At 38.6% G+C, this 13,252-nt stretch overlaps 1 protein-coding gene across 1 annotated transcript in view; it reads right to left on the reverse strand.

Moving 5' to 3' along the window:
* Nucleotides 1-762: 762 nt before the first annotated feature.
* Nucleotides 763-13,252, reverse strand: part of LOC136839240 (uncharacterized) — a 59,290-nt gene continuing 46,800 nt past the window's right edge. The window contains exons 6-7 of the mRNA XM_067104998.1: nt 10,238-10,342; nt 763-4,431 (exon numbers count right to left, since the gene is read on the reverse strand). Coding sequence (XP_066961099.1) covers nt 4,171-4,431; nt 10,238-10,342 — 366 coding nt within the window. The 3' untranslated portion in view covers nt 763-4,170. The remainder of the gene's footprint in view (nt 4,432-10,237; nt 10,343-13,252) is intronic.

Raw genomic sequence — 13,252 nt, forward strand, 5'->3', positions numbered from 1 at the left:
TTACCAACGTTTGATCAACTGTCAGCCCTAATTCAAAGTTTCTGACTCTTATTTCAGGAGATCTCTCAGCATTTTTTTGACATCAAGGCATAGCCCGGATCCAGTTTACTTTTTGTAGATTTCTGCTCCGTCAAAACCGGCACACCTCGTGAGCCCTATGTAGGCCTACTACAAAATGTAGATCCTACCCAGGCACTCCCATTCCCACCGCCCGCATGGGACGAACACCAAACACTCATCGTGAGATGTTATTTATAATCATATTAGGTTAGCCCTAACCATTAAGGAGCCACTGTATTGTTTCCAAACAATCACAAGCACCGTTTGTTAAGCACAAGATGCGGGAGCGAAAAGCGGACACGTCCGACCTCCACCACTACTCACAAAGACACGTCAGGTTTGCGAGTAAAACGAGCGTTTAGTTTGTCCTTATAGTTGCTCCCACCTATTATCTAGATGCCGTGTTTAGAAATTCCTCTTCTCTGTCCCTTTTTAGTCGTCCGGTTTGAACAACAGATGAGAAAGCTTTTAAACATAAAAACAAAGTTGGCACCAAAGAAAGGAAGTGTCACTTTAATGACGAGTAAGATATTATGAGGAAACCAAGAAGAAAAATGTCACTTTTGACAGTCTAACTCAAGAAAATGGCTTTCCTTCTTTGCCTTACCTATTTACTTATTAATTTCTTTCGCTAATTATTGTGACCACTGGCGTTGTTCCTTGTAACACACGAAGAGAGCGGAAGGACAAGAAAAGACTGACTAATTATGATTTTTAATGTTGAGTATAATATACCTAAGTGATTACATGAATTGAGTATTAAAGAAAAATGATAAGGATGCGACTGGAATGAGTTGCTTTATTTTATTCACCATTCACATATTAACCATTTTTAGTGCTGTTGTCTAAGAAGTTAAAGCTTTCTCACGTGGTGCTGGAGGAGGCAGCACCCTGCAGGACTGAAGATAGGCCTACTTTTAGCATTCAAAACTAGACGAAATCACATTTGCTTGTCAACTATAGTCAATATCCCTTTTTTTATTTGTGGATGACAGGGTTTAACATTTCATGATTTTTTCTTCTACACTAAGTGTTTATCTATAACTGACCAGCTCTAATATTCTCAATGTATTAATGTAGCCGACTCTCTAGTCAGGAAGCCAATCCCTTCAAGGTTTAGGTTGATGCATGCAGATTTATTATTTATTCCATGCACTCTCCGAAGAGAATTATTTGTCCTTTGCACAATGTGCTCCGTTTTACAAATCGGTTACAAATTGAATCTGCGATGTAGGCTATGTTGCCTTCGTTTAAATGTACTTTCTTAAAACTTATGAAGCATCAAAATCACATTTCCCAGGTTCTTTCTTCGAAAGTTCTCTTGTACTGAGAATTTATTTATTATACGGTACAAATACCGACATTAAGACTTACTTTTTCCATCCAAATCATCAGCCATCCCAATCAAGGTTGTCTGACAACACACCAAAAATGTTATAAAATCAACAATAGGATGGTTTCGTACTTCCGTTACAATACTTGTTCGCCCCGTTCGTAACCTATAGTCTTGGAAACTTTGCCTTTGTCTCTTGTTTATAAACAGTTCAAAGAAATACAAAGAGAAGGCTCATGTACAGACACCGAGACTCAGAGAGATATGAGGTGCATCAACCCTCGTTAACACTAGACTAAAATGTGTACGACGACAGTCTAGAGTCTAGACCTCTGTAATTGTAATCATATTTCTACAACAGACAACAGCCAACCGAGAAACTACTTTAGGATTCATAGGATGCGGTACGCCATAATTAATCTAGCTACATGAGTTACCCATCTGAATGAGCATGACGAGCAGGAACGGTAGGCGTAACTATGATCATATTTACAAGTCGTCAACAAAATACCTTAATTTCCTATATACAAGATAAGATACTGTGAGGTATTTGGTTAACAAAGGTCATAAGAGTCTGAGAACTTGATCCAAATAAGAAAGTGCGAAGATAAGTGGCAGAAACTGTATAGCCAACAAAGTAGTGATTGGCGGGGGTGCTTGCAAGTATGGAAATTTTCCCAAACATATAACGACTTCTCCAAGGTGTTAAAATAGAACTGCTAGTAGACTGGCATTTTAAATATATTCTCGGTACCGAAGTAGTTAAATGTTCTGTAAACTGTGGTGAATGACGGCGTTGATGAAACAAGAACTGATATTAATAAAAGGCGGTAAGAAGTCAAGGAGATGCACGATGCAACGAGAAACACTGATCAGAGACAAAGAATTAAGTGAATAAAAATGATAGCTTTGGTAATGATGTCTATGACCTTTTTCCACAAACGTAGCTTTTTTTTATAAAAGTGAAACAAGTCTGACTGTCTATTGTTCTCGTGATAAAGTAGTCTGACTGTCTACTGTTCTCGTGATAAAGTAAAGTAGGGGATAATTACCTGAACGTAAAGCCGTTTTCAACCTAGCCACGAGACTGCTAACCTACCCGGAATATGCGGTAATTTCTTTAGTTTGCAAAAGACACATGTTAAGAAAGGATTCATTTTATCATCGTATAATATCGAGCAAACATCAATCATTAGAACAGTTATATCTGAATTTTAGATGATTTCTGTCTTTTTTTCTAACAAAATGCAGTACTCCTGGTAATAGTCTCCAACAACAATGAACTCTTACGTTGTGTCCACACTGCAGTAAACATGTCATCAACACGTCGGCAGCTATCGCACGCACATCCTACACAGTCGAGTGCAAGTCAGCAACTTACTGGTAGTCCTAACCAGTGCTTTATATGATTATCCAGCATTTGCCAAAATTCTTTCGCCAATTACAGTCGTTGAATTTTTTTTCAACTTTTTTGTGACAGGTCTGCCACAGGTTGTCGACGTGTTTATGACATATTCTACTGCTGTGTAGTAGCACCCTCACATTACTGGCAATTTTAGCTGATGTATCTAAAAGGTAGCAATCCTGTCTGTTTTATAAGGATCCCAGTACTGCCATGCCAGAGGCGCATGCGAAACTTTGAAGATTTAGAAATAGGAAGAAAAATCTATTGCTGTTACATGGAACTTAATATGTTGTTATAATAACCCTCCGCTACCTTATGCACAACCTGAAAAGGTAAACTAAGTAAGGGTAAGAGTTTTGAAGAAACACAAACAGTGATTGAATTGCAACGTTGAACGTTGCAGTGTTGTAGCCTCTTGGCGTAGAAAGATGTCAAGTCAGTTATAATACTTGAAACTGCATTTTTTCGAGCGTTTTATGGTAAATCATACTTTCACGACTAAATAAGTGCATGTACGCACTTCTGCCCTCGTATTTAGAAAAATGAACTTTAATCTTGAAAGCAACACAGCTAACCGAATGAACTACTGTACGAATAAATAAGACTCGCTCGCTCCCTCCGCTGAAATCCATAAGTAAAAACAGGCAAAATATCAGCCCTTAGCTGGACTTCATTAAAAGGCAGGAAAATCCGTGTTTTTATTTTCAGCATGAATAAAAACTAACAAACGCTGTTCCTATCGTCCTGCAGAATCAAAACAATGGTTACATATATCATGATGAAGTACTGTGAAATCAAATGACATGTCATGCGAGTTACGATGCCTGGTGACTAAATATCTCTTCACATGAGTATTATAAACCGTAGTGGGAGAAGAAGTGAAACTTCTTAAGAGTAAAAACTACACACACTTTATACCTCTCTGGTTTGATTATGAACGTGGAGCGGAACGAACTCTAACAGGGTGCATATGTGACACGCATACATTAAGTTTGGAAAGAATATGATACATCTAGTTAAGTACGATTATATAACTCCCCCTCTCTCTCTCTCTCTCTCTCTCTCTCTCTCTCTCTCTCTCTCTCATTTACGTAACGGTTTCATTACAGAAACATTTAAAGCTTTTGATTAAGAATAAGGTCTCTTTTCAAAGTTGCAAATATAGCTGTTAACTTTGATGAGGAACGATTGCTTCTTTGTTACGATCATATTCCAGAAATTTATAAATTATTCACAATTACTCTGTCCAGCGTAATTCTTCTAAACACTAAGACCAACTGGGATAGATGACATAGAATTCTCTCTCTCACATTATTTCTCTCACACGCGCACATTCACACATCCGTAACCTACATTGGAGTTAATGCTTATTTCAGTATTCGACGAAATCCATCTCTGGCAGATAGAATTCATCCGTGATGTCTGAAACAGTTGGTGGGGAGAAATGCGGTGGAAATGAACGCACCCAAATAGCCGTTGGTGTGTTCTGACATCCGAGGTAACGATGGTGCAGTTCCTTCCAAGAGAACGGGGGAGAGACGTCGCAGGGAGCACCGAAGATTGTCCGTTGCAGCTCCCCGTTGGAGCCATCATAAGAAGTTGGATGGGAGAGGTGAACCCCGCTTAATGAGGCCTGAAAAAGGAGAGACAGGGTTTAACCATGTTTAGGTTTAATTTATAAAATTATCTCAGTTAATAAATATATGTTTAACTTGTATTCATTTTTAATGACACAGCTGGGCTGGTTTGCAACTTTTAATGTTTCCAGTTTTAGTGTAATTGGAAATGCTTTCGGGAACGTACCAATTAAGAAAGTGTAGCTCATTGTAGGAGGTTTAATATAGGAAAGAGCAGTACAGTTTTAGGAAAGCAGGATACTGTATCGAACAAACATCTATTTTGGGATAGTTAGTAAAACGTTTGATTACACTGGAGCTTATACGTGGCCTACACAGATTTTGCAAAGTTTGTTAAAAACAAAACAGTAGCATATACAATACAGAGAGTGTTGCAGAAGCTTGAGAAGAGTAAATCAATTTGTTTTTGCGATATAGCTGGAGTGTGAGAGTAGTTGAGCATGAAACTGTCTTTGTGGCTATTTGATATATCTCCAGGTGGAACGAGGAGGCTAATCTGGATAACACGAGGCCAATGAGTTCAAGTTTAAGAAGGGAAATTAAAATGTGTGAATGGTAACAAAGAAGACTGACGTTTTGCAAACGGTACCTGTTGATTGGTGACTGACAGAAGTCACAGAGACTGGTGAAAAGGTGGAGGGAGGTGGAAGGGATTGTTGGTGAGAAGGCTGAATGTTAGTGAGGGGATGCTGTAAGATGGGAAGAGATCAATTCTCATAAATATATGTGAGAAAATTTGACTGGGGAGCGAGTGACGATATGTGTTTAAAGTTACGAAGGTAATAACTGTTGTAGAAGCCTTGGAGAAAATGTGCAACTAAAGTAGTATGCCGGAGGAGTGAATACTATATACGATAATAAAGTTTTACTACAAGTCGGGATCGAACTGGGGATCCCCTCACATGAGCGTGAGAAAAGTCAATCTTATATTAGTAACAAAAGAAGGAAGGTGGAGGTTTGCAAAAGATGTGGAATAGAAGCAAAGGGTTGGAATGTATAACTGAAATTTTAAAAAAGTATACCTTAGTTTAACCAGACCACTGAGCTGATTAACAGCTCTCCTAGGGCTGGCCCGAAGGATTAGACTTATTTTACTTGGCTAAGAACCAACTGGTTACCTAGCAACGGGACCTACAGCTTATTGTGGAATGCGAACCACATTATGACAAATGAATTTCTATCACCAGAAATAAATTCCTCTAATTCTTCATTGGCCGGTCGGAGAGTCGAACGCTGGGCCAACAGCGTGCTAGCCGAGAGCTCTACCCACCTGGACGGAAGCTGTCGAGATTAAATGTGCTTGCACTGAATGAGGAGTGAGACAGGATGGCTTAGTCATATAAAGAAAATCGGAGGGGCAAAGTAAAGGGAGACTTAGGAAGTAATAAGATAATAGAGGGATATAATATATAATAAAAACGCCATAGCAAGCAGGAAAAAACAGAGGTGCTTGCAAAATGCAAAGGTGAACTGCAGTTTAAGTCTGAGATCGATTTACTACAAATGTGACGTTGATTTTATTAGTGAAGCATTCATTCATAAAAAGTATTGTGACAATCTGACAAAAAAGTCACCACACGCCAAATTTTGAACGCGTTCTTATTTCTCAATGTTATTCCAGCATGCTCAGGTGTAAATCATGAAGATCGCTGTTCCAGTATGATTCCTGATCAAGAATCATCGGTCCAGGTCACGACACAATTAAAAAAGAACCGAACATAACATTCATGGAAGGTAGCCATCGGTTCCTCCGGACGCTGGATGTGTGTTTGGTTGTTTTCCTTTGCAATTTCTCACCTGTTTGTTTGTTTCTCAACCAGGTTTATCAGCAACTGATCTTTTACCATATTAGTTTTATTTTCATTTAATTCTTTCGTCAACACGTTCATCAAACATTTGTCTCCAAATATTCTTGAAGAATGAACAGCTAAAGTACTCCTAATACATAGCCACTACAAAACTGAAATGTGAAAGGAATCGTTCAGCTGAATATATAAATCACTTATGCCCAGTTGGCGTTTACTCAAACTCAGCGTGCCTAGTTCTAAAACGGAAATAAATGTCATGAAAATAGCCACAATAAACAGTGACAAAGAGAGTAAAAGCTATCTACAAAATTAATATAAACCGTCTGACCTTACGAGAAAGCGAGAAAAGGAGAGAAAAAAAGAAGAGGCCGCACTGAGAATCTTAGCGCCAGCCCGAGGAAGGAAGACCTGTAGAAACAGACGTAAAGGGCGGGTGGAATTCCATGGAATAATTAGATAAAGCAAAACGAAAAAATCTCGAGGAAGTGTTGTTCACTTGGGTGTGAGTGGCTAGAGTTTTTTTCCTCCCCGGGTTAATTAGGAGTCCTTGAGTGCTGGATGAGAGAGCCACTTTGTCGTTTTCTGTGGAAAGGGGACGAAGGGAGGGGAAGGAGGGGGAGGACTACTTTGGGTGGTCCGGGAGACCCAACGTTGGCTACCACTGATTTACGAATGCGGACAACAATGGCGTTTATTAATGTACGAGAGATACGACTAACTTTCATGGGCACAGGAGAAGAAATAGATATAACCTACGCCGCTGAATTCACCCGTGAAATCTCTTTAGTGTAAAATATCTTTCACTACTAGTATCTTACGCCTTGTCCCACCTGAGGCATTAAACGTTATGTTCTACAAATCTGAAAATGAAAACGTCACGGTTATCTAATCGCAACGCAGCTAAAAATAAAGTTTGAAGCCCTTCAATACATCCTTAAAAAAAAATTGACGAGTTTTTTGTTAGCAGATCTCATCTGTAGACACAATCGTAGCTCAAGGGTAGGCGCTCTCAAGTAAAGGACCTCCTTGTCTTTGAAAATTGTTTGAGAGTTTAAAAGAGCAAGCGAGGAACAAGGAATTGCCGTTGGTTTTGTTGTTGTTTGGTTTGTCGCCTCTGCTTCTTGCTTCGTCGGAGGATGCAGGATCATGCATGCTTCCTGCCAGCAAAAATGTTGAGAGTGAATTATCCTTGGGTAGATGAGATGAAGAGCGGTCTCCATTCAATACAGCCCCCCAGAGGACCTAAATGTAAATGATAACAGATTCACGAAAAAGAATCTGGTTTGGTGAGGCCCTTGGCTTTTTTAAAACAACTCTCATTCTGAGAAGACGAATGCAAGGTCATCTAGAATCTGGAATCTCCAGTGTTATCAGGAACAGGACAAAGGGTCCTCACAGACATTCGGGTTATACGGTATACTGCACGCCAAAGGCTGAGTTATCATTGAGTCAATGAAATACCTGTTTTCTTGGCTCCAGTGGTTAGAGAAATGAACAAAGCTAATTAGCAGAGAATAGCAAAAAAGCACTAGTTGTTGTATTCATGTAATGTATCTGTTTGTCACCAAACTGCCATTTCTCCTAATGGGAGTGGTTCAAGGAAAATAAGGTGACAGTCGCTACTACGTTCGACAGTTAATTGCTGAGTCGAACATAAACCGAATCCCCAGGCCAGTTAGCTTTCCTATCATTAGTCACGCTATATACTTACACAGGAGCCTCAGTATTAGCACGTTGACCTCCCCGTACATAATGCATTGCTGACCTGTATATTGTACACATTCTCGTGCTTCCTGAATATTGAGGACCTTCTGAGACATTTTTCACTTCATGTAGTCAAGTTTCTCAGTATCCCTCTTATAGCCGAGGCTTACGAATCATATATACTCCAATCTTCCTTGTGGGACCAAAGCACACCAAAGCTCTCCCAATAGCTTCCACATTTTCTTAGATGGAGGATTTTGATCGTGAGATGATGCAAATATACTCGAAAGTTTCTTCTAAATATACTTTTATGGAAGAGTTCTAAAATACAGTTTCAGACAATTTTTTTTTTAAATCTTGAGGGCAGAATAATACAAGGATGTGTTAAAATCAGTTTTAAGGATAGTCTGGTATTTTACCACATAAAAGAGAATAGTTTTCTGGAAAAAACTAACTTAAAAACTTATTACGCTGACAAACAAAGAGACTATAACAATTAAGAGTAAGAAGAATAAAGGGAAAATAAACAAGAAAAAGAAAAATATTAAATTAAATAAAAATAAGGAAGATGACGGGGTCATCAGATAATACACCAACAAGCAAACGGGTTTTCACAAATGTAATAAATAATAAAGCCTAATTTTTCTGGAGGGACATCTCAAACATCAGTGAATAAACTGATGAATGAATCGAAGGATTTTTAAAAAGTAAGACTGTAACTTATATAAGTTAATAGGTAATTGCCTACATTAGGAAATAAAGAGAGAAAAATGAAAATTGGCAAACACAAAAGAAGGAATAAGAGAAAATCAAGGTATGAAAACCATGAGCGCATTGAGAAATTATAAGTAAACAAGGAAACATAAAATCTAGGCAGTTTAGGGATTAAACAAGAGAAAATGATAGGACAAAGTGCAGGGAAATGGAGCAGAAAACAAAAACAAGTAAACTAATATATGACGAAAGACTTGAAGAAAGAGATGAGTAACCGAAACGAAAAGAAAAAGGAAAATTTTGAAAAAAATAATCAAGGCATTGAAATGAAATAGCCAAACAAAAGTAGAAGAAAATACACGAAAAAGAAAGTGGTATCACATGGAATGAAATGGGAAAAATACACATAATAATATATAATAAGAACAGACAAAAGGAGAAACGGATTACCAAAAGCCTTGAAACAATATAAATGGACAAAACTAACCAGATAAAAAAGGAGAGAGAGAGAGAGAGATGACCAAACTAGATTAAAAAGGAGAAAGATATACGAGAGAGAGAGAGAAATGACCAAACTAGATAAAAAGAAAGGAGAGAGAGAGAGAGAGAGAGAGAGAGAGAGAGAGAGAGAGAGAGAGAGAGAGAGATGACCAAACTAGACAAAAGAGGAGAAAGAAATACGAGAGAGAGAGAAATGACCAAACTAGATAAAAAGAAAGGGGAGGGAGAGAGAGAGAGAGAGAAATGACCAAACTAGACAAAAGAGGAGAAAGAAATACGAGAGAGAGAGAGAGAGAGAGAGAGAGAGAGAGAGAGAGAGAGAGAGAGAGAGAGATGGCCAAACTAGATAAAAAAGAGAGAGAGAGAGAGAGAGAGAGAGAGATGACCAAACTAGATAAAAAAAATGAGAAAGAAATAAGAGAGAGAGAGAGAGAAATGACCAAACTAGATAAAAAAAGGGAGAGAGAGAGACAGACAGAGAGAGAGATGACCAAACTAGATAAAAAGTAGAAAGAAATACGAGAGAGAGAGAGAGAGATGACTGAACTAGATAAAAAAATGAGAAAGAAATAAGAGAGAGAGAGAGAGAGAGAGAGAGAGAGAGAGAGAGAGAGAGAGAGAGAGAGAGAGAGAGAGAGATGACCAAAATAGATAAAAAATACGGAGAGAGAGATAGAGAGATGACCAAACTAGACAAGAAGTAGAAAGAAATACGAGAGAGAGAGAGAGAGAGAGAGAGAGAGAGAGAGAGAGAGAGAGAGAGAGAGAGAGAGAAATGACCAAACTAGATAAAAAGATAAAGAGAGAGAGAGAGAGAGAGAGAGAGAGAGAGAGAGAGAGAGAGAGAGAGAGATGACCAAACTAGATAAAAAGGAGAAAAGAAATACGAGAGAGAGAGAGAGAAGAGAGAGAGAGAGAGAGAGAGAGAGAGAGAGAGAGAGAGAGAGAGAGAGAGAGAGAGATGCCCAAACTAGATAAAAAAAAAAGGAGAAAGAAATACGAGAGAGAGAGAGAGAGAGAGAGAGAGAGAGAGAGAGAGAGAGAGAGAGATGGACATGCAATGGCATCAACTCACCTGATGAACATGTTTGGTGCAGGAGTGCGTATGTGCGTAGTGGGCCCAGTGGCTAGTGAATTCCCTTCCCCAAGAGTAGTCCTCGGAACCGCCAGCTGCGTAAACCTGCAGGGGAAACAGAATAAACAGAAAGAGAAATGCCGTGTGCAGTTTTTGACCGATGCAATACAGATTTGCAACAATAACAGCGGACAGAACGGGTGCAAAGTCTTTCCACTGAAAAGGGGGTCTACTCTGAAAGCTTCCAAGGCTGTGGAATTACTGTTTGTTTCCTTATTTCTCTTTATTTCATTTTTTTCGTTTCTTACCTTTACAAAGAGGTATTTTGTTAATGTAAATTAGTGAGACAATTTTTAATAGTCAGTACATACATGTCCCATACTCATTCATGTGTAGATTGTACTTTTAACAATTTCATCTTCTATTTGAGCATTATAATTGTAAAATAAAATATTCACTTCATTCAACAATGATCTAGTCTGAATAAAATGTTCAGAGAACCATAAACTCAATACGAACGGTGTAATAAGTTTTTCACTTATTCACTTAGCTGTAAAACTCATAAGAATGACACCTTTTAACAAAAGGGTTAATGAGTGGTTATCGCACATATACATGAATTTGCATTGGATACATTCAATGTAGGGTACGTCACTTTCAAGAAACAGATAATATTTAGCTTACTGTTCTTCTTGTGGAAATACATGTTTTCGCAATAAATAAATCCACGTCAGCATCATGATTTTTTGTTTTAATTAAATTACTAAAAAAAAAATACCCTACTAGAAGTATGCTTGGTCAATATCCACTATCATTATGACGGCAACTGATAACGTCTCCAACAACAGCAAATACAATGTAATAATGATGTTAATAAATTTAATAATTAAAAACTAATCAGCGGAAGAAATTCAAGTCTCTTCAGTGCGAGACAGTTTTCCTCCACCAAAATCACTACCCAAATTTAATGTAAAGTCTTCGGCCTTTGGACATCGGTTTCCATGATCTCCGTAAGATTTAATGATCCATCTTATAATTACCGCGATACCTATACCGGTGTATACTACTTTTGAAGCAACACACCCTAAAAATATCTTTTTGGGTGCCATGCTTTTCAGTGCATGGGTCAAGTAAGATCTGAAAGTTATTCGTGCTTTGTATACGAAACGAGGCTAAAGTAGAGGAGCTAAGTTAAGTATATCCTAGTTTAACCAGACCACTGAGCTGATTAACAGCTCTCCTAGGGCTGGCCCGAAGGATTAGATTTATTTTACGTGGCTAAGAACCAATTGGCTACATAGCAACGGGACCTACACCTTATTGTGGAATCCGAACCACATTATAGCGAGAAATGAATTTCTATTACCAGAAATAAATTCCTCTTATCTTCGCTGGCCGGTCGGAGATTCGAACTCGCGGCCAGCAGAGTGCTAGCTGAGAACGGAACCCACTCTCCCAACGAAGAGCTGTACATCCATCTGCAACGGAGATGCCTCCCCTGAAAAGGGAAAGCGACTGGGGCACTGATACCTTCAAAAGCGACGCTACCTCTGCCACAGAACCGAGGCTAGAGTTAGTGAGAAATAGGAATCATACAACAGACACTGACCATCTATCTAATAGTGAAGACTTCGCGTCTTCTTTTTCTCCAGCTTAATCCCAAGACGGGGTCGCTGTTTTTGATGAGTTTTCCAGGTGTTTCTAACGCTCACCGAACGGCTCATTTCATAATTGGTTTTGGCAGATGTTTTACGAACGAATGCCCTTGCTGACTCCAACCTTCCCTATCCGAGCTTAGAGCGAAGTTGGGAAAATAACGGTCAATCAGACAGAGAAAAAGCATTGCTAAGGTCTGTGAGAAGGATTATTATATAAAATGAGCCTGTTCGTATAATCTTCTCTCTCTCTCTCTCTCTCTCTCTCTCTCTCTCTCTCTCTCTCTCAACGTCATTTTCAAGTTCTATGTGGAATTCTATAAAGCGTAATCGATGGAGTCAAAATGCATTTAATAATTACGAATATCGATAATAATAATAATAATAATAATAATAATAATAATAATAATAATAATAATAATAATAATAATTATTAATAATAATATTATTATTATTATTATTATTATTATTATTATTATTATTATTATTTATTAAACCTAACTGTCCGAGGCTATTAACCAGTTTGAAGACGAGCACAAAAGCAGCCTAGCCGATACGCTGTTTTCCGGGAATACGTGCGTCCGAAGTCACACGTCGTATAGGTTTTCTATAAAACGTAGGTGACATCAAAAGACGCGGGGGTTTTCATTGGTTCCCGGAAAAACAAATCACCATGATGACAAGGAAAATGGCGACGAACTTATAAAACGGGATCTGCCACAAATCCCCAAAATAGATTCTCGGCGGATTTCCTCCCAACTGATTAATAATCTCTCTTCGAGCACCCGCGAGGTTCATTCACGCGCCTCGTTATTTCTCTCTTTTTTTGTTTTTTTCTCTCTCTCTCTCTCTCTCTCTCTCTCTCTCTCTCTCTCTCTGGTGTTAATGAAGATGTGGGAGTTATGCAAGAGTCAATGGCGCTATTTCTGGGCGGTGTTGATTGAAGAAAATGCGGATCATTCATAAACGTACGGGGAACACGTGTTTTAAGTAAATAGGTTTCTCTCTCTCTCTCTCTCTCTCTCTCTCTCTCTCTCTCTCTCTCTCTCTCTCTCTCTCCGCTGATATTAAAGATGTTAGTTTTTCAAATTGTTAATCCACGTTAATCGGATTGATTTTTAACACTTGAATATTACTGAAAGATTGTCAGAGCGAGCATCGAACTTGCGTAAGAGAAATGTCATCGAACTTCTGCAATGCTAAAGAATATGATCTGACGTTCCAACTTTTTTTTTTTTTTTGCATGAAGGTTCCAATGCCCTTTCCTAGCCCAGGACTTAGGATAAAAAAGGTACGGAAGAATGGTGTGCTTAACCACGAAGGAAGAACAGTTATGTATCGGGAAAAACAGAAGCAGGAA

The sequence above is a fragment of the Macrobrachium rosenbergii genome, chromosome 6 (genome assembly GCF_040412425.1).
Source record: "Macrobrachium rosenbergii isolate ZJJX-2024 chromosome 6, ASM4041242v1, whole genome shotgun sequence".
NCBI classification, from domain to species: domain Eukaryota; kingdom Metazoa; phylum Arthropoda; class Malacostraca; order Decapoda; family Palaemonidae; genus Macrobrachium; species Macrobrachium rosenbergii.